Genomic DNA, 22,701 nt, shown 5'->3' on the forward strand with positions numbered 1-22,701 from the left:
AAAAAATTCAAAGAAAGCCTAAAATCATTTTTCAAACTAAGCATCACCTCAAATTTCGCTTCAACTCACATACCGGGCAAGTTCTAGACACAAGTACACTACATGGACTACACAAAAACCTTACCACACATGGCACATGACTCATTAAGGACGGTCACATTCCGACTCTCAAACAATGCAAGTATTCACGGAGCAACGAGATATTAAGCATTAAGCGCAAAGTGAACACAAGTCAAGAAAATGAGAAATAGGCGCCACAAAACATGCTATCCATTTTAACAAGGCATCATCAATAATTTCAGAGTGAGAAGGGAAGATATTACATATGTAAAAGCCTAAATATGCCATTATCAACCAAGTCAAGGTCACCTAGGTTCATCATTCTTCCTCCTTTTATTCCCTACATTCCTACTCTACTCTAAAAAGAAAACAAAATTACCCGGTTCAAACTACATCCCATGGAAAAGAACCGAGATACAAAGAAAAACCACAGGGGATTATTACTATCTACAAAGATACTATATATATATATATATATATATATATATATATATATTTTTAATAATGATAAACTGATAGTTACTCCATATAGATGAATTTACTGCTATTTTATGCCATTAATCCAGTGAATATTTTAGTACATTCATCCATACATCAAAACATGAATCACCCCCACCCCACACTTAGGACTGTGCGTTGTCCCCAACGCACACAAACAAGGTAAAGTAGGGTGAGAAGAACTCCCTCAAGTCAAGGTGGAGGGCTCATCCGCAGTCTGTGGAGGAGCATCTGCATCCATAGCATTCCTATCATCAACAACTGGTGCTGATTCTGTAGCAGGTGTTACAGCGACCTCAGTAGGCCTGTTGAGTGGAGCCTCAGTGACTATGGGAGGAACAGGAGTGGATGGTCGCAGTGGATGATGCAATCAGCTGGGAGATGTCTGTACCTGCACATTGAACCAGAGCTCTGAGGAGTAATGATATCTCCTTCATCATCGTGGCCTGCTCGGTCTGAACTCGGCTTAGATCCGCACGAGTCTGTCTCAATCATCCCTGGTGGCACTCAACTCGACACGAGTCGCTATCAGCTCAGCCCTGTTCTCTTGCATATCTGCTTGCATTTGCTCAAATAATTGTTGAATGGTGAGCTTAGAAGACCTTCCCTTGTTCGGCTCTAGAACATGAGTAACATCATATGGTCCTGGAGCTTTAGCCTCAATGTCGTCATTCTCCTTGTCCCATAGTACTCCCATCTCTGTCAAAAAAGCCGTTAGGGTATTAGCAAAGAACAGCCTCCACTTGTAATTCATCCTGGTTCGCTGCATTTGATCATGCATGATGGCTCCTAAGTTGAGTGGTATCCCCTCTAATAAAGCATATAATACGAGTGCGCGGTAACGAGGGACATCAGTTTTATGTTGGCATGGCATCAGGCGGTTACATATGAAATTTAGAGCCACACGTGCTAACGCACTCATGAATTCCTTGGCTATAGAGTGGTACTCCATACTCCCATGCTTCCATTCTGCATCCTTCCTGGTAGGGCATAGGACAGACTTAATGTGTGCATAATCTGGTGTTTTGCATATGGAGTCAAACCTATCTGTAAGTGTGTGTGGCACCCTTAAGAAGTTATTCAGAGCTTCAGCTGACACATTAATATCTACCCCTCTTACTCGCATAATGTTTCCCCTGGCGTGACGCCAATTGGCGTAGAGCTCTCTAACAATGGTGAGGTTGGCTTTGCCGTGACCTTTCAAGATGGGTCCCCATTTTTGCACCTCTCGAATTGACTTTAGAAACTCTGAGTACTTTTTCTTAAGTGGTCCGATGTTTATCGGCTTTTCCGGAATATACTTCTTTGAAACCAGTATCTTCTTATAGGCTCGAAATGCCTTCTCATTAACAAAGTTTTTCTCCCAATCAACTCGGTCTATGGGTTCACCCTCGTCTTCATCACTCATGTTGACATGTAGGTGGTCATTGTCCGAATCGGAATTCAGATTCTGTAGTAATCTTCTCCTTCCCTTTATCAGTCGGATCACTCATTTTCGAAGCTTTTCTTTGGTATGTCACAGGCTCTCTTATCTCTATTCCTTTGCTTGGTGTAATACCCTTCTTCACTGTCCTCCTGACTAATGTTTCCTCCTCCTCTTGCTCTGAATCATCACTTAACTGCCTAGGCAGCAGTTCCATTTCCTTCTCCGTCCGCTTCCTTTTTTCTGTGGATTTGGACCGCCCGCTGCCCTTCCGGTAGGCTTTTTGGGCGGTTGCTTGTTACCATCTTTGTCTTGTTGCTTGGATGGTTTACTCACTGCTGTCATTTTACGAATCTAAGTACCTGCAATGCAAAGAATTCAACAATTAGCAGATGAAACAGCGAAGTTCAGCTTGAAAGCAATTGCAACAGCTTGCAGACTTCAAATTATTCGTAAAGTCATGCCATTCACTACTTCATGGAATTGTAGCTCATGACTTTCAGCAAGTATGTGATAACTCTCTTCAAAAATTCAATTTCACATAGCCCCTCACTCGACCCCACACTTATTCTCAAGCATACACCAATGTTGCTCGGTTACTCAGACTTCACCGACGCCTAAATTTTCCTCAGAGACAATTCGTCGAACATGTGGTATGCAACAAGTGTGCCTAGTTCATTCTATCAGTTGAGCAATGCAACTACCCTCCCAAAGTTTGACGAGATGAAGGGAATTATAGTTTATCATCTCGCAACCATTACAACGACCAAGAACGACAGCCCTAAAAAATTTTGAAATTGCAAAACCTACTTGTTGCTACCATTGAGGGAGGGAAGAGAGAAGAATTAGGAGAGAAGCCAACGGAAGAACGAAGAGGATGATGCGTACCTGTCGCGTTTGTATGCGTTGCAATTTCGATTAAAGAAATCCGTTCTGCGTTCGTAGGCGTCGCAAAAAGAGACGAGTGGATGCGTCGCAAGAAGAGTTTTTAACGAATTCGTTATCTTAAGATTGGCCCGTCAAAAATTTTTTGCTGAGGGGGATGCGACGCATCCGCCTCGTTTTCTCATATCTGGGGAACAATTTGTTGCTCGTCTCTTTTTGCGACGCCTACGAACGCAGAACGGATTTCTTTAATCGAAATTGCAACGCATACAAACGCGACAGGTACGCATCATCCTCTTCGTTCTTCCGTTGGCTTCTCTCCTAATTCTTCTCTCTTCCCTCCCTCAATGGTAGCAACAAGTAGGTTTTGCAATTTCAAAATTTTTTAGGGCTGTCGTTCTTGGTCGTTGTAATGGTTGCGAGATGATAAACTATAATTCCCTTCATCTCGTCAAACTTTGGGAGGGTAGTTGCATTGCTCAACTGATAGAATGAACTAGGCACACTTGTTGCATACCACATGTTCGACGAATTGTCCCTGAGGAAAATTTAGGCGTCGGTGAAGTCTGAGTAACCGAGCAACATTGGTGTATGCTTGAGAATAAGTGTGGGGTCGAGTGAGGGGCTATGTGAAATTGAATTTTTGAAGAGAGTTATCACATACTTGCTGAAAGTCATGAGCTACAATTCCATGAAGTAGTGAATGGCATGACTTTACGAATAATTTGAAGTCTGCAAGCTGTTGCAATTGCTTTCAAGCTGAACTTCGCTGTTTCATCTGCTAATTGTTGAATTCTTTGCATTGCAGGTACTTAGATTCGTAAAATGACAGCAGTGAGTAAACCATCCAAGCAACAAGACAAAGATGGTAACAAGCAACCGCCCAAAAAGCCTACCGGAAGGGCAGCGGGCGGTCCAAATCCACAGAAAAAAGGAAGCGGACGGAGAAGGAAATGGAACTGCTGCCTAGGCAGTTAAGTGATGATTCAGAGCAAGAGGAGGAGGAAACATTAGTCAGGAGGACAGTGAAGAAGGGTATTACACCAAGCAAAGGAATAGAGATAAGAGAGCCTGTGACATACCAAAGAAAAGCTTCAAAAATGAGTGATCCGACTGATAAAGGGAAGGAGAAGATTACTACAGAATCTGAATCCGATTCCGATTCGGACAATGACCACCTACATGTCAACATGAGTGATGAAGATGAGGGTGAACCCATAGACCGAGTTGATTGGGAGAAAAACTTTGTTAATGAGAAGGCATTTCGAGCCTATAAGAAGATACTGGTTTCAAAGAAGTATATTCCGGAAAAGCCGATAAACATCGGACCACTTAAGAAAAAGTACTCAGAGTTTCTAAAGTCAATTCGAGAGGTGCAAAAATGGGGACCCATCTTGAAAGGTCACGGCAAAGCCAACCTCACCATTGTTAGAGAGCTCTACGCCAATTGGCGTCACGCCAGGGGAAACATTGTGCGAGTAAGAGGGGTAGATATTAATGTGTCAGCTGAAGCTCTGAATAACTTCTTAAGGGTGCCACACACACTTACAGATAGGTTTGACTCCATATGCAAAACACCAGATTATGCACACATTAAGTCTGTCCTATGCCCTACCAGGAAGGATGCAGAATGGAAGCATGGGAGTATGGAGTACCACTCTATAGCCAAGGAATTCATGAGTGCGTTAGCACGTGTGGCTCTAAATTTCATATGTAACCGCCTGATGCCATGCCAACATAAAACTGATGTCCCTCGTTACCGCGCACTCGTATTATATGCTTTATTAGAGGGGATACCACTCAACTTAGGAGCCATCATGCATGATCAAATGCAGCGAACCAGGATGAATTACAAGTGGAGGCTGTTCTTTGCTAATACCCTAACGGTTTTTTTGACAGAGATGGGAGTACTATGGGACAAGGAGAATGACGACATTGAGGCTAAAGCTCCAGGACCATATGATGTCACTCATGTTCTAGAGCCGAACAAGGGAAGGTCTTCTAAGCTCACCATTCAACAATTATTTGAGCAAATGCAAGCAGATATGCAAGAGAACAGGGCTGAGCTGATAGCGACTCGTGTCGAGTTGAGTGCCACCAGGGATGAGTTGAGACAGACTCGTGCGGATCTAAGCCGAGTTCAGACCGAGCAGGCCACGATGATGAAGGAGATATCATTACTCCTCAGAGCTCTGGTTCAATGTGCAGGTACAGACATCTCCCAGCTGATTGCATCATCCACTGCGACCATCCACTCCTGTTCCTCCCATAGTCACTGAGGCTCCACTCAACAGGCCTACTGAGGTCGCTGTAACACCTGCTACAGAATCAGCACCAGTTGTTGATGATAGGAATGCTATGGATGCAGATGCTCCTCCACAGACTGCGGATGAGCCCTCCACCTTGACTTGAGGGAGTTCTTCTCACCCTACTTTACCTTGTTTGTGTGCGTTGGGGACAACGCACAGTCCTAAGTGTGGGGTGGGGGTGATTCATGTTTTGATGTATGGATGAATGTACTAAAATATTCACTGGATTAATGGCATAAAATATAGTACTTACCTGTGCGTGCGAGCTTTGACGCGACGCATCCCCTTGTCTTCCTTCAAAAAATTTTCGGACGCGACACGGACGCGATAGGCAGACTTCACTGCCTTGAGCAATTGGCCCGTCAAAAATTTTTTTGCTGAGGGGGATGCGACGCATCCGCCTCGTTTTCTCATATCTGGGGAACTTTTTTTTTTTTTTTTTTTAAGATCTACGTCCTACAAAAAAAAATAAAAATAAAAATAAAAATAAACTAACTAACTTGGGTGGCCTCCCAAGAAGCGCCTGATTTAACGTCGCGGCATGACGCAACATGTTCTTCATGCCTCCACTAAATCCATTGTGGTCTTGTGACGTGCAATGTCACCACCCCAATAGTGTTTTACTCTTTGACCATTTACCAAGAATGTCGTATTGGACCCCTTATCACACAATTCTATCGCACCATGAGGTTTCACACTAACCACTTCAAACGGACCCGACCATCGAGATTTAAGCTTTCCTGGAAAAAGCTTTAGCCTTGAATTAAACAGTAGAATTTCTTGACCTGGTTCAAACTCACGATGTTGGATATGCTTATCATGCCATCTTTTGGTCTTCTCTTTATACAATTTGGCATTTTCATACGCATGCAATCGAAACTCATCAAGCTCGTTGAGTTGTAGCAATCTCTTCTCACCGGCCAAGTCCATCTCCATATTTAGCTTTTTAATCGCCCAATATGCTTTGTGTTCAAGCTCGACGGGCAGATGGCAGGCCTTCCCATAAACCAACCTGTACGGAGAAGTGCCTATTGGGGTCTTGTACGCAGTGCGATATGCCCATAATGCGTCATCCAGCTTCCCGGCCCAGTCCTTTCTATTCATACTTACTGTCTTTTCCAAAATCTGCTTGACCTCTCTGTTGGAAACTTCTACTTGACCACTCGTTTGGGGATGATAGGCAGTGGAAACTTTGTGCTTGACTCCGTATTTTGCAAGAATATTATTCAGCAGTTTGTTACAAAAGTGAGTTCCCCCGTCGCTTATCAACACTCTTGGAGTCCCAAAACATGTGAAGATGTGCTTCTTTACAAAGCCTACCACAACCTTTGCGTCGTTAGTAGGAAGAGCAATGGCCTCTACCCACTTAGAAACATAGTCGACCGCCACCAAGATGTATCTGTGCCCGTTAGAATATGGGAATGGTCCCATAAAATCAATCCCCCAAACATCAAAAAGTTCTACCGCCAGAATATTTTGCAAGGGCATCTCGTGCTTCCTCGTGATAGTTCCAGTTCTTTGGCATCTATCACAATTTTTAACGAAGGCATGTGCATCCTTAAACAATTTTGGCCAATAAAAACCTGATTGTAGCACTTTTTGGGTGGTTCTATCCCCGCCGTGATGACCTCCATATGGTGACGCATGGCAGTCATGTAGTATAGCCTTCATCTCTTCCTCAGGAACACACCTTCTCACCAACTGATCTGCACACTGCCTATATAGGAATGGCTCATCCCACACGTAGAACCTTACATCATGTAGGAATCTTCTTCTATTGTCAGCTGTCCATTCTAGTGGCGTCACCCCACTTACGATAAAATTCACATAATCTGCATACCATGGGGCTTCACCTGAGGTGACTGCTAATATTTGCTCATCCGGAAATGTTTCTTTAATTGACCCTCCTTCAGCTACATGGTCCCGACTTTCTAATCTGGACAAATGATCGGCCACTTGATTTTCTGTCCCTTTTCGATCTCGGATCTCTAAGTCAAATTCTTGCAAGAGGAGGACCCAACGAATCAGCCTCGGCTTGGCGTCTTTCTTTTCAAATAAGTATCTGATAGCTGAATGATCTGTGTAGACGATGACTTTGGTTCCCACTAGATAGGATCTGAACTTGTCAAACGCCCACACCACTGCAAGCAACTCCTTTTCAGTCACTGTATAATTCATCTGAGCTGGATTCATAGTTTTGCTTGCATAATAAATGGAGTGAAAGATTTTATCCCTCCTTTGCCCCAACACCGCTCCAATTGCTATGTCACTTGCATCGCACATCAACTCAAATGGTTGTGCCCAATCGGGGCCAATGATAATTGGTGCAGTCACCAATCTTACCTTCAGCTCCTCAAATGCTTTCAGACATGCATTATCAAACTTGAAGGTAACATCTTTCTCTAGAAGCCTGCACAAAGGGGAAGAAATTTTCGAAAAATCTTTAATGAAACGACGATAAAAACCTGCATGACCCAAGAAACTGCGAATGCCTTTGATGGATGTCGGCGGGGGCAATTTTTCAATCGTTTCCACCTTTGCTTTATCCACCTGTAGACCATCTTTTGAAACCTTGTGCCCCAAAACTATACCTTCACGTACCATGAAATGGCACTTTTCCCAGTTTAGCACCAAGTTCGTCTCTTCACACCTAGCTAGCACTTTATCAAGGTTCATCAAACAACTATCAAAAGAACATCCAAACACAGAAAAATCGTCCATGAATACTTCTACAAATCTTTCAACCATGTCAGTGAAAATAGCCATCATACACCTTTGAAAAGTCGCAGGTGCATTACAAAGACCGAAGGGCATTCTCTTGAACGCATACGTGCCATAAGGACATGTAAATGTAGTTTTCTCTTGGTCTTCTGGGGCTATAGCAATCTGATTATACCCTGAATAACCGTCCAGGAAACAGTAGTATTCCTGGCCAGCTAATCTATCAAGCATTTGGTCAATAAAAGGAAGGGGAAAGTGGTCTTTCCGGGTGGCATTGTTCAGTTTTCTGTAATCTATGCAAATTCTCCATCCAGTGACAGTTCTTGTAGGAATTAAGTCATTATTTTCATTAACTACTACGGTTATCCCCCCTTTCTTCGGCACACATTGAACGGGGCTTACCCATTTACTATCAGAGATTGGAAATACAATACCTGCATCAAGCCACTTAATCACTTCTTTTCTTACCACTTCTTTCATGATTGGATTTAGTCGGCGTTGGTGTTCTACACTTGGCTTGTGTCCGTCCTCCATGAGGATTTTGTGCATGCAGAAAGCTGGACTAATGCCTTTAATGTCAGACATTGTCCACCCAATTGCTCGCTTGTGCTCACGTAGCACCCTTAATAGCTTTTCTTCCTGTAATTTAGACAAGTGAGCAGAAATAATAACAGGTAAAGTGTCAGAACTTCCCAAATAAGCATATTGAAGGTGAGGGGGTAGGGGTTTAAGTTCCAAATTTGGAGCTTTTTCAATTGACGGCTTTGGTGGGGGGCCACTTGGCCTATTCAGGGGCTCAAACGGGATTATTCCTTGCATGTAACCACATGATGTATCTAGGATATGCATCATCTCCTCAACCTCATCATCCATCTCCAAGATATCAAACGTCATGATTGCTTTTTCTAAACAGTCGTCTAGATATACACTCGTGTCAAGAAGTTTCTCATCCACCTCCACCACATATATCATAGAGAGCTCCTCATAGTGGCGGGGAAGTTGGATTGCTTTGTAGACATTGAAGACTGCTTCCTCGTTGTCCACTCTCATAATCATTTTCCCTTCTCTCACTTTAATTATTGCATCGCCAGTAGCCAAGAGAGGTCGTCCCAATATGATTGGAACTTGTTCATCAGCCTCGAAGTCTAGAATAATGAAGTCAGCTGGGAAGATGAATTTTCCAATTTGCAGCAGCACATCTTCAATCACTCCTTCGGGGTAGGCTATGGACCTATCAGCTAATTGCAACATCACGGTGGTTGGTCTCGGAGCTCCCAGACCTAATTGCTTAAACAAGGATAAAGGCATCAGATTTATGCTTGCACCCAAATCACACAGAGCACGTCTCACGTCAATATTACCGATTTGTACTGGAATGGTGAAGCTGCCAGGATCCTTAAGCTTTTGGGGAAGCTTGTTTTGGACCCTTGATGTGCACTCCTCAGTAAGTGCAACCGTCTCGAACTCAGTCAATTTCCTCTTATGAGCCACTATGTCTTTTATGTACTTAGCGTACTTTGGAATTTCACGAAGTACATCCACTAATGGAATATTTAATTGAACCTGACTCAACATGGAGAGAAATTTGTTGAACATGCGATCGTCATTCCTTTTCTGCAATCTTTGGGGGAAAGGTGGTGGTGGCCTTGTAACCTCCATTCGCTCTGAACCTGCATCATCTTCCTTTGACTCTTGTGTTGCCTTAGGTGTCAACTCCCCCCAGGTATAGGTTTTTCTTTTATCTTCCTTGGCACTTCCTCTAGTTCCCTCCCGTTTCTAAGTGTAACTGCATTAACTTGAGGGTTCTTCTCTGTATCACTGGGAAGTGAGCCTGTAGGTCTAGTATTTTGGTTTGCTGCTAACTGCCCCATTTGCCTCTCAAGATTTCTGAAATCGGTCCTGAGCTGTTGATTGTCTAGCAACAACTTTTTCAGCAAGTCATTCGTACTTTCTTCCATTTGTTGGGGTGGCTTCTGAGGTTGAGTAAAATTCCCTTGAGGCCTATACTGATTCTGTTGACTTCCGCCCCATGAGAAGTTAGGATGATTCCTCCAGTTTGGGTTGTAAGTGTTCCCATATTGCGCATGTTGATTCATAGGACCTCTGTTTTGTTGCCCCACATAGTATATAGATTCAGGATTCGTGGGGCACATGTCAATCATATGACTGTCTCCGCATAGTTCACAACAAATAGACATCTGTTGTACATGTTGCATTTGTTGTGTTGTCATTCTATTCATCTGATTTGCCAATTTTGCTATATCGACTCTCATGGCGGAAAAGTCATCAAGCTCAATCAAACCGGCGGCCTTCTGTTTAATTCCCCTTCGTGAATCCCCCTCTCCTTGCCAATTATGGTCATTAGCAGTGAAATTATTTAGCAAGAGTTGTATTTCACTATACGGTCTTGCCATGCAACTACCCCCACAAGCTGAGTCAAGATTCATCTTTGATGCTTCATCTAACCCATCAACAAAAGTGTGACCCAATACCTCATCAGTTTGACAATGATGCGGGCAGTCTCTGAGTAGCTTCTTGTATCTTTCCCAAGCTTGACGAAGTGTCTCGCCATCCCGTTGTTGGAACCCAAGAATTTGGCTCCTCAGCGACTTTGTCTTCTTAGTTGGGAAAAACTTGATCAGGAATTTCCTTGCTAGATCATCCCAAGTGTGGATAGAGTTCGCGGGCTCCTTTTGCAACCATTCTTTAGCTTCCCCCAACAGTGAAAAAGGGAATAGTGTCAGCCTGACATAGTCCTTGGAGACGTTCGGATAATTGTAAGTGTCCGTGATTTCCAAGAAGTTCTGAATATGCCTCTGCGGGTCCTCATGAGATAGACCCACATATTGTCCTGTGGACTGAATCAGCTGTACCATGTACTGTTTGAGTTCAAAATGCCCAGTGATATCAGGCTTCACAATAGCCTGAGTCATATTCGCAAGATTGGGCCTTGCGGCTTCAATTACCGGACGCTCTTCATTGCCTGCCATATCTATTGGCTGTGGTTGGACTGCGATGTCCAACTCTCTTTCTATTCTCGTTCTAGCTTCGTGTTCCCTTCTCACTCTATGTAGTGTTTGTTCGATTTCTGGATCAAGAGGAATGAGGTTGTTTGCACTTCTACTCCTCTGCATTCGAGAGAAGACCCTGCGTTGACACAAACCAGGCAAACTGAAAATTAAAACTTGAAAACAAATATCTAATAAAAGCTTAACTTAGTCACGTAGCTAATTTCTAAGTCCCCGGCAACGGCGCCAAAAACTTATTACGGCCAAACACACTCACGCAAGTATACGTGGTCGTCAAGTAATAAAGTAGTGAATAAAGTATCGTTCCCACGAAGACTTATGATTAACTTTGACTAATTCAAACTCGAATAGCTTATTGATTCAAGATATTTCTAACAAAATATATAATTTTCTAACTTACTACCTACGGACGATCAAATAATGAATCGCTAAGAATTCAACACAACACTTAAATAGTTTTGTTCAACAATCAATAGGATATAATATTCCAGGGTCACGGGTCATCTAACATTCATGTTGCATTCGTATTTTAAAATAGCTAATTGATTTATCTGAATTGTTGATTCACAGGGTTAATTTCACTCGTAAGAATCTGTCGAGTTCTTACTCGCATGCTCAAGTTAACTTAATACCTATATGTCTATGGAATTAAGTTTAACAAGAACTCATTTACAATTCCTGTATTTTAACCGAGTAAGGCAATTAGGTATATGTCTATCCTAATCGCGAATCCTTTCCCCGATGCCCGGGTTTTGAAAACTTACTCTATTTACTTCTATATGCAGTCTAGGGTTCCCACTTTCGAGTTCAACTCTAGATTCGTAGATAGTATTTCACTGTTAATTACTCAGCAAAATAATTAGAAACAGAATTAAATAAACAACCCAATATAATAAACCCAACGTCGTCAAATTAAACTTCAAACATCAATATTCATGTATACCCATGACCCTAAAATAATAGGGTTCTTAGCCACTCATATTCAGGCAATCATCCCAAATTTCATAAGATTGCATAAAAATCAATAAAAGAAAGAAAGGATAAAACTCCAGACGAATTCCGTGGTCTTTGAACTTGGTTATAGCCTTTTTTCTTCTCTTCCCCCGTCTCTCTCCTCTACAAGAGGCGTTTTAAAGCTTATATATTGCGTCCAAAAGTTGTAATCTAGAGTTCTCCTAACTCTAGTCCAAATCGGCTTCAGGGGTTGATGCTAAGGCGGATGCGACGCATCCACCTCGTCCTCCATTTCTTAACTTTGCATGTGAGGGTAGACGCGACGCATCCAGCCTTCTCTTCTACTTCCCAGTTTCGCACGCGATGGCGAACGCTATGGCCCAACTTCACTGCTAAGGTTGCACGCAGGATGATGTTTTCCTAGGTTGGATGCGACGCATCCAACCCTTCTTCCTCTGGCTAAACCACCTTTTCTTCATATTTTGCACTCCGAATACCTTAAATCGTCACACATAACTTAATTAGTCATCAAACCAATAATTACACCATGTTGGGAGTTTTAAAGATTAAATAACATCAAGAAGTGGTTAAAACATGGGTAAAGTAACATCAACACATATCGAAATATGCCAAACATCACCTTTAATTGGGACTATCAATCTCTCGATTTACCTAATTTCTTGTTAGCCAAGTTTTTCTAGACTAAGTCTCTCTTTCTCAAGTAGAGACCAAGTCAAATAGGCATGAACTAATATTTGTAACCATTAATTCTACAATTAAAAGCAAGAACAAGGCTAAATAATAAACACTCAACCATAAACAAGCAATAAATCAAACACCCATTAAGATTACAATCTAGGGTTGGGTCACAACCCTAGTGAAAATCTAGCTACTCATGCTTAAGATAGAAGAAATAGAAGAAGAAATGATAATTAAACCCATATTAATAATTAAAATGATGAAATCAATATTCAAAAAGCTCTAAATAGCAAAAACTACTAAAAGAGTAACAGAAACCGTATAATGTAGCAGCTGATGTCAAAACTTAACCTAATAAAGTGAAACTGTTCTACTTATACAAAGCTAGAATTTTCGGACAAAAATGCCCTTTTGGAGGTTCTGCGGCCGCCCAATTCCATGTGCGGTCCGCACTTTTTTTTAGCTTGATAGGAGTAGGAATCTGCGGTCCGCACAAATGTGTCTGCGGCTGCACCTTGCTCTTCTGCGATCTGCTCAAATGTGATTGCGGCCGCATAACTATTCTTCTGCGGCCGCACAATAATTGTGCGGTCCGCACTTTTGTTGAACTTGAGATGTAGGTTCTCTGAACTTTTGCTCTTATCCAGTTTCTGCGGCCGCACATTTCATGTGAGGACCGCACTTTTCACACTTCTCTAATGGTCGTTTCTTCACATCCTGCGGCCGCAAATGATAATCTATGGTCCGCACTTGTGAGCTTTTGTGCCTGTTTTTTGTCCTTGAGTTCAAATCACTCCTTCTTGAGTTGAATTTCATCTTGGGAGCTCATCTTCCAATTTTCTGTAATTAAGCACATTTTATCAGTTTACAGGAATACAATTAAGCACTTTTGAACTAAAATGAAAGCAAAAAGATGCTAATAAGTAGTCAAAATCTACACTTATCAACTATCACACCACAACAAAATGGTGTGACAACTGTCGTATACTTGCTAAATAGGGTTCCTAGTAAAGCAGTTCTAAAGACTCCTTTTGAACTTTGGACTAGTAGGAAACCTAGTTTGAGGCACTTGCATGTTTGGGATTGTCCGACAGAAATAAGAATTTATAATCCACAAGAAAAGAGTATAAATTTTACTGTCCTAATCACAGTATGAGAATAGTTTAAACTGAAAATGCTAGGTTCATTGAGAATGGTGAAGTTAGTGGGAGTGAAAAACCACGTTATGTGGAAATTAAAGAAGTCAGGGTGCAAGTTCCTTTGCCCTGCATTTCTTCTAAACTTGTTGTTCCTGAAGTTGTTGTATAACCTAACAATCAGCAAGAACAACAAATAAATAATACTACTACTAACAATGAAGTTGTAGTTAATGAACATACAGTAGATGAACCACAAGAAGTAGCATTAAGAAGGTCTCAAAGACAAATGAGATCTGTCATTTCAGATGATTATTTAGTTTATCAACATGAGCCATAAATTGACTTTGGAATTGATGATGATCAGTTTCATTTTCACAAGCCATTAAAAGTAATAATTCTGATAAATGGTTAGATGCTATGAAAGATGAGTTGAAGTCTATGAAATAAAATTAGATTTGTGACCTTATTAAATTACCATAAGGTTGCAAAAGATTCGGGTGTAAATGGGTCTTTAAGGCCAAACGCGACTCAAATGGCAACATCGAACGTCATAAGGCGAGACTTGTTGCCAAAGGTTTTACGCAGAAAGATGGCATTGGCTATAAAGAGACATTTTCACCGGTCTCTAGAAAGGATTCACTTAGAATTATAATGGCTTTAGTAGGTCATTCATTATGATTTAGAGCTACATCAAACGGATGTAAAAATCACCTTTTTGAATGGAAATTTAGAGGAAGAAGTTTATATAGATCAACCAGAGAGGTTTGCCGTTAAAGGAAAGGAACACATGGTGTGTAACTTAAGAAATCAATATACGTACTTAAATAAGCTTCCCACAGTGGTATCTTAAATTTAACGAAATTATTGTCACCTTTGGATTCAAGAAAAACACTGTTGATCAGTGTATATATCTGAAGGTCAGTGGGAGTAAGTTTATTATGTTAGTCTTGTATGTTGATGATATATTGCTTGCTACTAATGATCTTGGTATGATGCATGACACCAAAAAATTTCTTTCTAACAACTTTGAAATGAAAGATATAGGAGAGGCATCCTACATGATCGGGATAGAAATATTCCGAAATAGATCACAAGGATTATTGGAGTTATCTCAAAAAGCCTATATTAATAAAGTGTTAGAGAGATTTATAATGGAATCACCAAGTCCCATTCCAATTCAGAAAGGAGATAAATTTAGTCTCATCCAATGTCCAAAGAATGAATTGGAACATATGCAAATGAAAGATATTTCTTATGTATCTAAGTTGGTAGCTTAATGTATGCCCATATATGTACGAGACCAGACATTAGTTTTGCTGTTGGAATGCTGGGCAGATATCAAAGTAATCCAGGGATAGACCACTGGAAGGCTGCAAAGAAAGTGTTACGATACTTGCAAGGAACGAAAGATTATATGCTCGCTTATAGAAGAGCTGATCATCTTGACGTGATTGGATATTCAGATTCAGATTATGCTGGTTGTATGGATACAAGAAAATCTACATTTGGTTATTTATTCCTGTTAATCGGAGGAGCAATATCATGGAAGAGTACGAAACAGTCTGTTATAGCTGCATCCACTATGGAAGCTGAATTTGTGGCATGATTTGAGGCTACAGTTCAGGCTAATGGGCTGCGAAACTTTATTTCAGGACTTGGACTAACCGACAATATTGCCAAACCGCGAAAAATTTATTGTGATAATTCTGCAACAGTCTTCTTCTCTAAGAACGACAAGTATTTAAAGGGTGCTAAGCATATGGAAGTGAAATACTTTGTCGTCAAAGAAGAAGTCCAGAAACATAAAGTGTCAATTGAACATATTACCACTAAATTTATGATTCCCGATCCTTTGACGAAAGGATTACCGCCCAAAACATTTATAGAACATGTTGAAAGAATGGGGCATTATTGATAGCAATGTATGAATTTACATAAAAACTTTTTTATGTTTATGCAATTGACACTTTGAGCTCATTTACGTGTATGTTTCTATTATTTTCTGTTTTCTCTTGTATACATTACGTTGAGAATAAAAATAACAGGATCTGGCTTAGATAAAGATATTCTAATCACAATTTTTGGACCAATTACGTAATTTTAAATGTTGTATTGGGTGATAGACTAATAACATAGTACATGGAAGGGATTATGTTGAATAAAATGATATATAACTGCCATGACTTATATTAGTTTATTTCTTAATAATGACTAATGATGTTGGATTTAATGTTAATTCTGCACATGATGATTATTTATTAAACGTTTAAGAATGTGTGCCAAGTGGGAGAATGTAAATTGTGGCCCACATGGCATTTATTTGGTTTAATAAATTTAATGATAATAATATATTAAATCCTATTAAGGATGGGAAGTTACCTAGTGGTTTTAAAATTACTCAACTCCTTCACGTTGATGGAACGTAAAAATAACTGCTTAAATGAAACTCTCTTTTATAAGGGTCCTCTCTCTCTGCCAATTAAGGAATAACGTTTTCCATCAGATGTTTTCTGTAAGTGAAGGAAAAGAGAGAGAGAGAGAGATCAGTCCTATCAAATTCAAGATTAAAGCAATTCCGCACAAGTTCAAGAAAAACTCGTCATAGATTCTGATATGTTATTCTTGAATAAACTACTGTAGTTATGTGTTATTGTGAAAACCATGAAGTTCCATGATCTTGAAATTATTGGAATAACATGAATTAGATTATTCAAGTTTATAATCAAGAAACTGAAAATACTAATGTCCCCTTCTTCTTCCCCTTCTCCTCTAATGAAATATGGACAAAAGACTATCAAACTGAGGTAGAAATGGGATCACTATCCCTGCTTAGTTTGATTGTCTAAGTTAAATATTGGAGTACTGATAATTGATTTAAACTTGGTAATTACATGGAAATTAGACTTTCAGTTAAATAGCAAAAGCACCAATAATGATGAAGAAAATCAGTTTAATTATAAATAGAAGTTGAATTCGGTAAAATGGTGGTAATCAGGCTTGCTGATTGTATTGTTCGAATAAGTATTTATACTTTATAAGCTCAAATAAAATTTGAGTCTAGTTGACAGTGACTCAAGCCTGCTTAGATTTTTTTTTATTAAAAAAAAAAACAATTGTATTTAAGACAGCCTGTAGCTTATTCATTTGAGTGAGGTGCAAGCTTCATTAGTCCGCTAACACACAACACACACAAAAGAAGAAGAAAAAACTTATTGACTAGTTTGATTTGCTTTGCAACAACGTTACTAGATGGTATTATAGTGGAGTAAATACCAAATATAATTGGAAGTATAAACGAACTTGGAATAATCTTATGATAACAAAAAGATCTCCTCTTTTTTTTTCTTGAAAGATAAATCACTAGTAAAAACTTGTAATTATCCACATAATTTAAATTACTAGATTTTTTTAATTAAAATATATTAAAGAGACTTTTACATTGTCGATCACTAGTTAAGAATTATTTTTTAACGAGTAACATTATTAATTGATTTATTTTTTAAAAATAGCAGATTTATTAAAAATTATAGGAATCAAAGTAGTGAAATATTCCTAACTGTTCCATAGCCTCGCGAAGATAAGTACAGACGTTTTTGTATCGATCCGCGAGACTCTAATAAACTAGCTTATGACTCACGACACCTACAGACCTAGAGCTCTGATACCAACTAGTCACTACCCAATTTCTCCTCTGTATGACGTCGTGACGGCACCTAGTCTCTGTGACTAGGTAAGCCTAACATTTGCGGAATAATAAAATAAAAACATAAATTCAACAACTAACTGTAGCAATAACACCATAACTGAATACTATGCCGCTTGGCATGTACAATAACCAACTCCTTAGTATACTACATAGCATTCCAAAAATCTGGAATATCGTGAATTACAAAATACGGAAGGAAAATCTAGTGTCTCTATACATCAGAGTCTATCAAAAGAAAATACAAAAGATAATAGACATGGGGAAGAGTAGAAGGGGACTCCGAGATCTGCGGACGCGACAGATATACTTTGAAGTCTCCAAAGCTGTCCCGACTCACTGATAGTGGGACTGATAAGGGGTATCTGGATCTGCACACGAAAAATATGTGCAGAAGAGTAGCATGAGTACACCACAATCGGTACCCAGTAAGTGCCAAGCCTAACCTCGGTCGAGTAGTGAGGAGGTCAGGCCAAGGCCCTACTGGCGTATAAATAATAACAAAAGATAAAATAAAATATTGCAGTAAAAAAATGTACTGAAATTTAACAAGAATGAAATCATAACAAGTCAATAGCTCAGTACACAAAAATAACAACAGGGGATCTCCCAGGATACCGTCCCGTCGTCCCAAACATAAATGTGCAAAAATAGGGGGGAGGGGGGAGGATCTATCGGAATACCGTTTCGTAGTCCCAAAGTAAATATGCAGAGCAGGGGGGATCTACCGGAATACCATTCCGTAGTCCCAAAGTAAATATGCAGAACATGGGGGATCTACCGGAATACCGTTTCCTAGTCCCAAAGTAAATACGCAGTGCAAATAATAGAAATACAACTACATCACGAAATCTTACGATTTAGACTAAGTACCAGTCAAAGAAGAAGCATGAAATTCACTAAGCATGCTGCACAGAGTTCACATAAGCAATTAAGACACGCAGACATGCAGATAACAATAAGGGCAACATAAAACAACCAGTAATATGCACAGAAGACAACAAGAATACCATTAATATCGCTTAACAATTAATAAATACAATTACACACAATAAATCAAATCCTTCAAATAAATGTCTTTCACATATAATTCTTTCAAATAACTCTCTTTCAAATATAATTTTCTCAAATAATTACCTTTCAAATATAATTCTTTCATATAATACCTTCTACATAAAAATCCTTTCAAATAAATATTTTGAATATAATCCTTTCAATTAAAAAGTCACCATGTGACACCTCGTTTCATAATCATAAAAATACGGGTCTCAACCCATTTTCATATTTTTCGTAAACACGGGTCTCAACCCATTTTTCATATTTCCACGCCACCTCGTGCCCATAATTAAATCATCATATTTCCCCCGGCACCTCGTGCCCTCATTTCATATCACAACTGCACAGATAATTCACGTACCAAATATCATTATCATTTAATCACAGTACCCCGTGCCCACAATTCATATCACAACTGCACGGACAATTCACGTGCCAATATCCTTATTATTTACTCACGGCACCCCATGCTCACATTTTATTTTATAATCCGCCTGGCAATAGCTACAGGCTTTCAATTTCAACATAAATCAGATTGGTATCAATTTACCAAAAATAAAAAAAATTGCACAAGGTATAAAAATAAACACAAGAATATCACAACATCACATGAAAATTATCAACCCCACAACCCCAAATCATCACATATCGTCCCTGACAATAGCCACCCTTATCGCTCCTATTGCCACCATTATCACTCCTATAGCCACCCTTATCGCTCCGCACAGATAATATCAATAGCCACCCTTATAGCTCCTATTGCCACCCTTATCGCTCCGCCCAGACAATATTCCAACAAACACAAACACAATGAAATGCCACCCTTATACCCACATAATATCAACGGTGAAATGCCACCCTTATATCTTCAAAATAATAATTAACACAACACAACAATTTATACGGAAAATTATCACGGCAACATAACAAAATCAATTCATATCATAATTTGCCCAATGGCTACAACCAAAATTCCAAAGATACAACCAAGTCAATTAATTTCACAACAAATAGTCGAAGGCTCCACACAATGTGTACAACACCCAAAAACAATCAACATAGATAGAAATTACTCAACATAAAGCAAAGTCTTTATTAACTCCAAATTTTCAATAATTATATAAACACCTCTTCTTAAGCTCATTTAATTAATTATTTGTAGAAGAAAAAATTCAAAGTGAAATTAAATTCCAATAATTATCAAACCAGCAAATTCATAAAATTTCATAAATAGTCAAATAATAATCACATCAACTTTTCATATAACAACATAGTCAACAACAAGGATTTAGGCACGACAAATAGATGATTAAATATATGCCAACAATTATCCAATTTACTACACAATATACTCAAGACTTTAACTCAATAAAATTTGCACATATAAACCAAGTACGTACTCGTCACCTCGCGTACATGATTTTAAATTACATAAATTGCACATAAGACTCAATGCCAAAGGAAAAATTCACCTACTCGAGGTTAAGTAAGACACTTACCTTTTTGAAATTAGGTCGATATTCCAAAATAGCTTTCTCACGTGAATTGACCTCCGGACGACTCCAATCTTTCTTGAGCCTTCCTTACATTACTACGAGATTCTGGAAATCCTAGCAACTTTAATCTATTTATAAACATAACAAAAGTGAATCATAATTAGGAAGAGTTTCATGGTTTCAGCTCATTTGAGCATTTTATCAAACACTAGGTGTGCAAATTTGGTTACAAGGTTCTTCTACAAGATTTTCTTCATTTCACAACCCAATCTTTACTTATTTGATCTCAAAAATCTTCCCACAAACCTTATTGGTACAAGCATATATACATAATACTCTTATACCCAAGAATCATACTCCCAATCACCAATCTTTTACCCCAAACTCGAAATTGAAAACTAGGGGTTGAATCTTACCTCTTTGATGAAGATTTTGTGATTTTCTTCCTTGATTCTTGAATATTGGATGATTAGATAGGTTCCCTCTTTCTCTCTCTAAAATGCTCTTACCTCTCTCTAAAACCCTCATAAAAACACCTCAAAATAAGCCCCAAAGCCTATTTATCAAAATGGGGTCGGGTTATGAAAATAGAAAAACTAACCCTCCGAAAGCAGGTCTGCGGTCGCATAATAGAAAACATAATAGGTATGCGGGCCGCAAAATTGTTCGCAAAATCGATGCCCAGAACTGGGCTCTTCTGGTTCATTCTGCGACCAGTTTGCGGTCGTAGAAGCAGTTTTGTGATCGCATAATTGGTCGTAGAATTGTATTTTTCCAGCCGTTGGTAATTTGGTCATAACTTCTTGTAGGAATGTCCAAATGACGAACGGTTTGAAGCGTTGGAAACTAGACACATAGATCTTTCGTTTCATAGGTAACACACCATATAAATCTTCATATCAAGAGATGTATGCTCGTTTGAAATTAGATCTTGTGTGAACTCACTTGAAACTTTAGTCTATTATGAAATTTTCAACTTCAACATTCGATGCCGAAATCTATCGAATCAAGTCCGATTGACCTCAAATTTTGCATACAAGTCATAAGTGACCTAACAGACCTATTCAAATTTTCAGAATCGGATTCCGACCTTGTTATCAAAAATTCAACCTTCGATCGAACTTTTCGAAAATCGTCTACTTTCCAACTTTCGCCAAAATGCGTCGAATTATCCTACGGACTTCCAAATCCAAATCCGAACACGCGCCTAAGTCCGAAATCACCATACAAAGCTATTAACATCATCAAAATTCTATTCAGAGGTCGTTTGCTCAAAAGTCAACTCTTTGGTCAACTCTTTTCATTTAAGCTTCATAATGAGAATTTCTCTTTCAATTAAATTCTAAATCTTCCGAAAATCAAACTCGACCATACCCGCGGGTCATAATACATATTATGAAGTTGTACGGGACCTTAAGTCGTTGAACGGGGCGTTAATTCTTAAAACGACAAATCGGGTCATTACATTCTCCACCTCTTAAACATTCGTTCGTCCTCGAACGTGCCAAGAATCTTTCTGAGGACTTTAAATTACTATGTGTATTCTTACACACATACTTATGGGTGATTCTACGTTCCCAAAATTTAACACGGGTCTGACGACATCATCTCAATTGATATTACTTCTTTTCTCCATTCTTATAAGCTTTAAAGCAAATTCCCTAACTCTCCAATCATTTACAAAAGGCCTGATTTTCACTTCGACACACGGTATTAGTCTTAACTGGCTATAGTAACTCGTGCCTACGCACACATCAACTTTCTTGATAGTGTTGAAGTACTTAAAAATAAAAATTCTCTTCCCCGCTTAGAATCATTCACCCTCAAACACATAACATATTTATATTTTCCTTTGCAAATCTCAATCCTCCAAATTTTACTAACTCCCAAATTTTTCAGAAATTTTGGCAGAGTCCCCCCCTGTAATTGGGCCTATCCACCTGCCAGAGTAACACCAAAACAACTCCTAACAACACATCCATAACCCAATAAAATACCACAATGTGTATATCAATAGCACTAATCTCAGCATTACAAGCACTGCATTATCATAATTATATCAGGACCTGAAGCACATCATATGTATGCTCATCACCACATCTCTGGTCTTAAAAGTCGTTCATAATTTATTCCAGCATTATCAATTAATCTCATATTAACCACCACCTCATTTCGAATTTTCACAACACTGACAACAGAATGTGAGGCATGAAGACCTCATGATTGCTTACTCGGATTAATGAGTCACATTTAACGTCACCTTGGCACTCATCTCATAGGTTAAAACTCAATGTTTACAGCACGAAAATGGCAGAATATGCACAAAAAAATATACAATAATTATCAAATATGACTAACATGCATGACTCCTTATTAATACTATTGTACAATTAAATTTCACAAAGGAAAAATTTTAAACTCACAAATATTTCACCACAAGGACCTCGTCCTTACATAACTTCCATCGCGGCTTGCAACCCGGTTTAAATATTTCACATCATGTAAAAATGCGAGGATCTCATCCTCAACTCTGAATCACAAGTATGTTGCACATTGTGCCAACTGAATTTTTCAATTTCCTTTCTTTCTTCTTTTCAATATATTTCATAAGTAATTTTCACAACATATAATGAATCCTCCTACCGGTAGGGCATATAATTCATAAAAATTAGAATCAATTATTCTGAAACACATTAAACCCACTATAATGAATAATAAAAATTACTTTT

General features: G+C 39.1%; 1 protein-coding gene across 1 annotated transcript; it reads left to right on the forward strand.

The window, feature by feature from the left end:
* The first annotated feature begins 14,993 nt into the window (after positions 1–14,993).
* Positions 14,994–15,323, forward strand: LOC142179965 (secreted RxLR effector protein 161-like). Its single transcript, XM_075250870.1, has one exon. The coding sequence runs from the start codon at positions 14,994–14,996 to the stop codon at positions 15,321–15,323; it is 330 nt and encodes a 109-aa protein (XP_075106971.1).
* The last annotated feature ends 7,378 nt before the right edge of the window (positions 15,324–22,701 follow it).

Source organism: Nicotiana tabacum, chromosome 4, assembly GCF_000715075.1.
Source record: "Nicotiana tabacum cultivar K326 chromosome 4, ASM71507v2, whole genome shotgun sequence".
In the NCBI taxonomy this organism is placed as follows: domain Eukaryota; kingdom Viridiplantae; phylum Streptophyta; class Magnoliopsida; order Solanales; family Solanaceae; genus Nicotiana; species Nicotiana tabacum.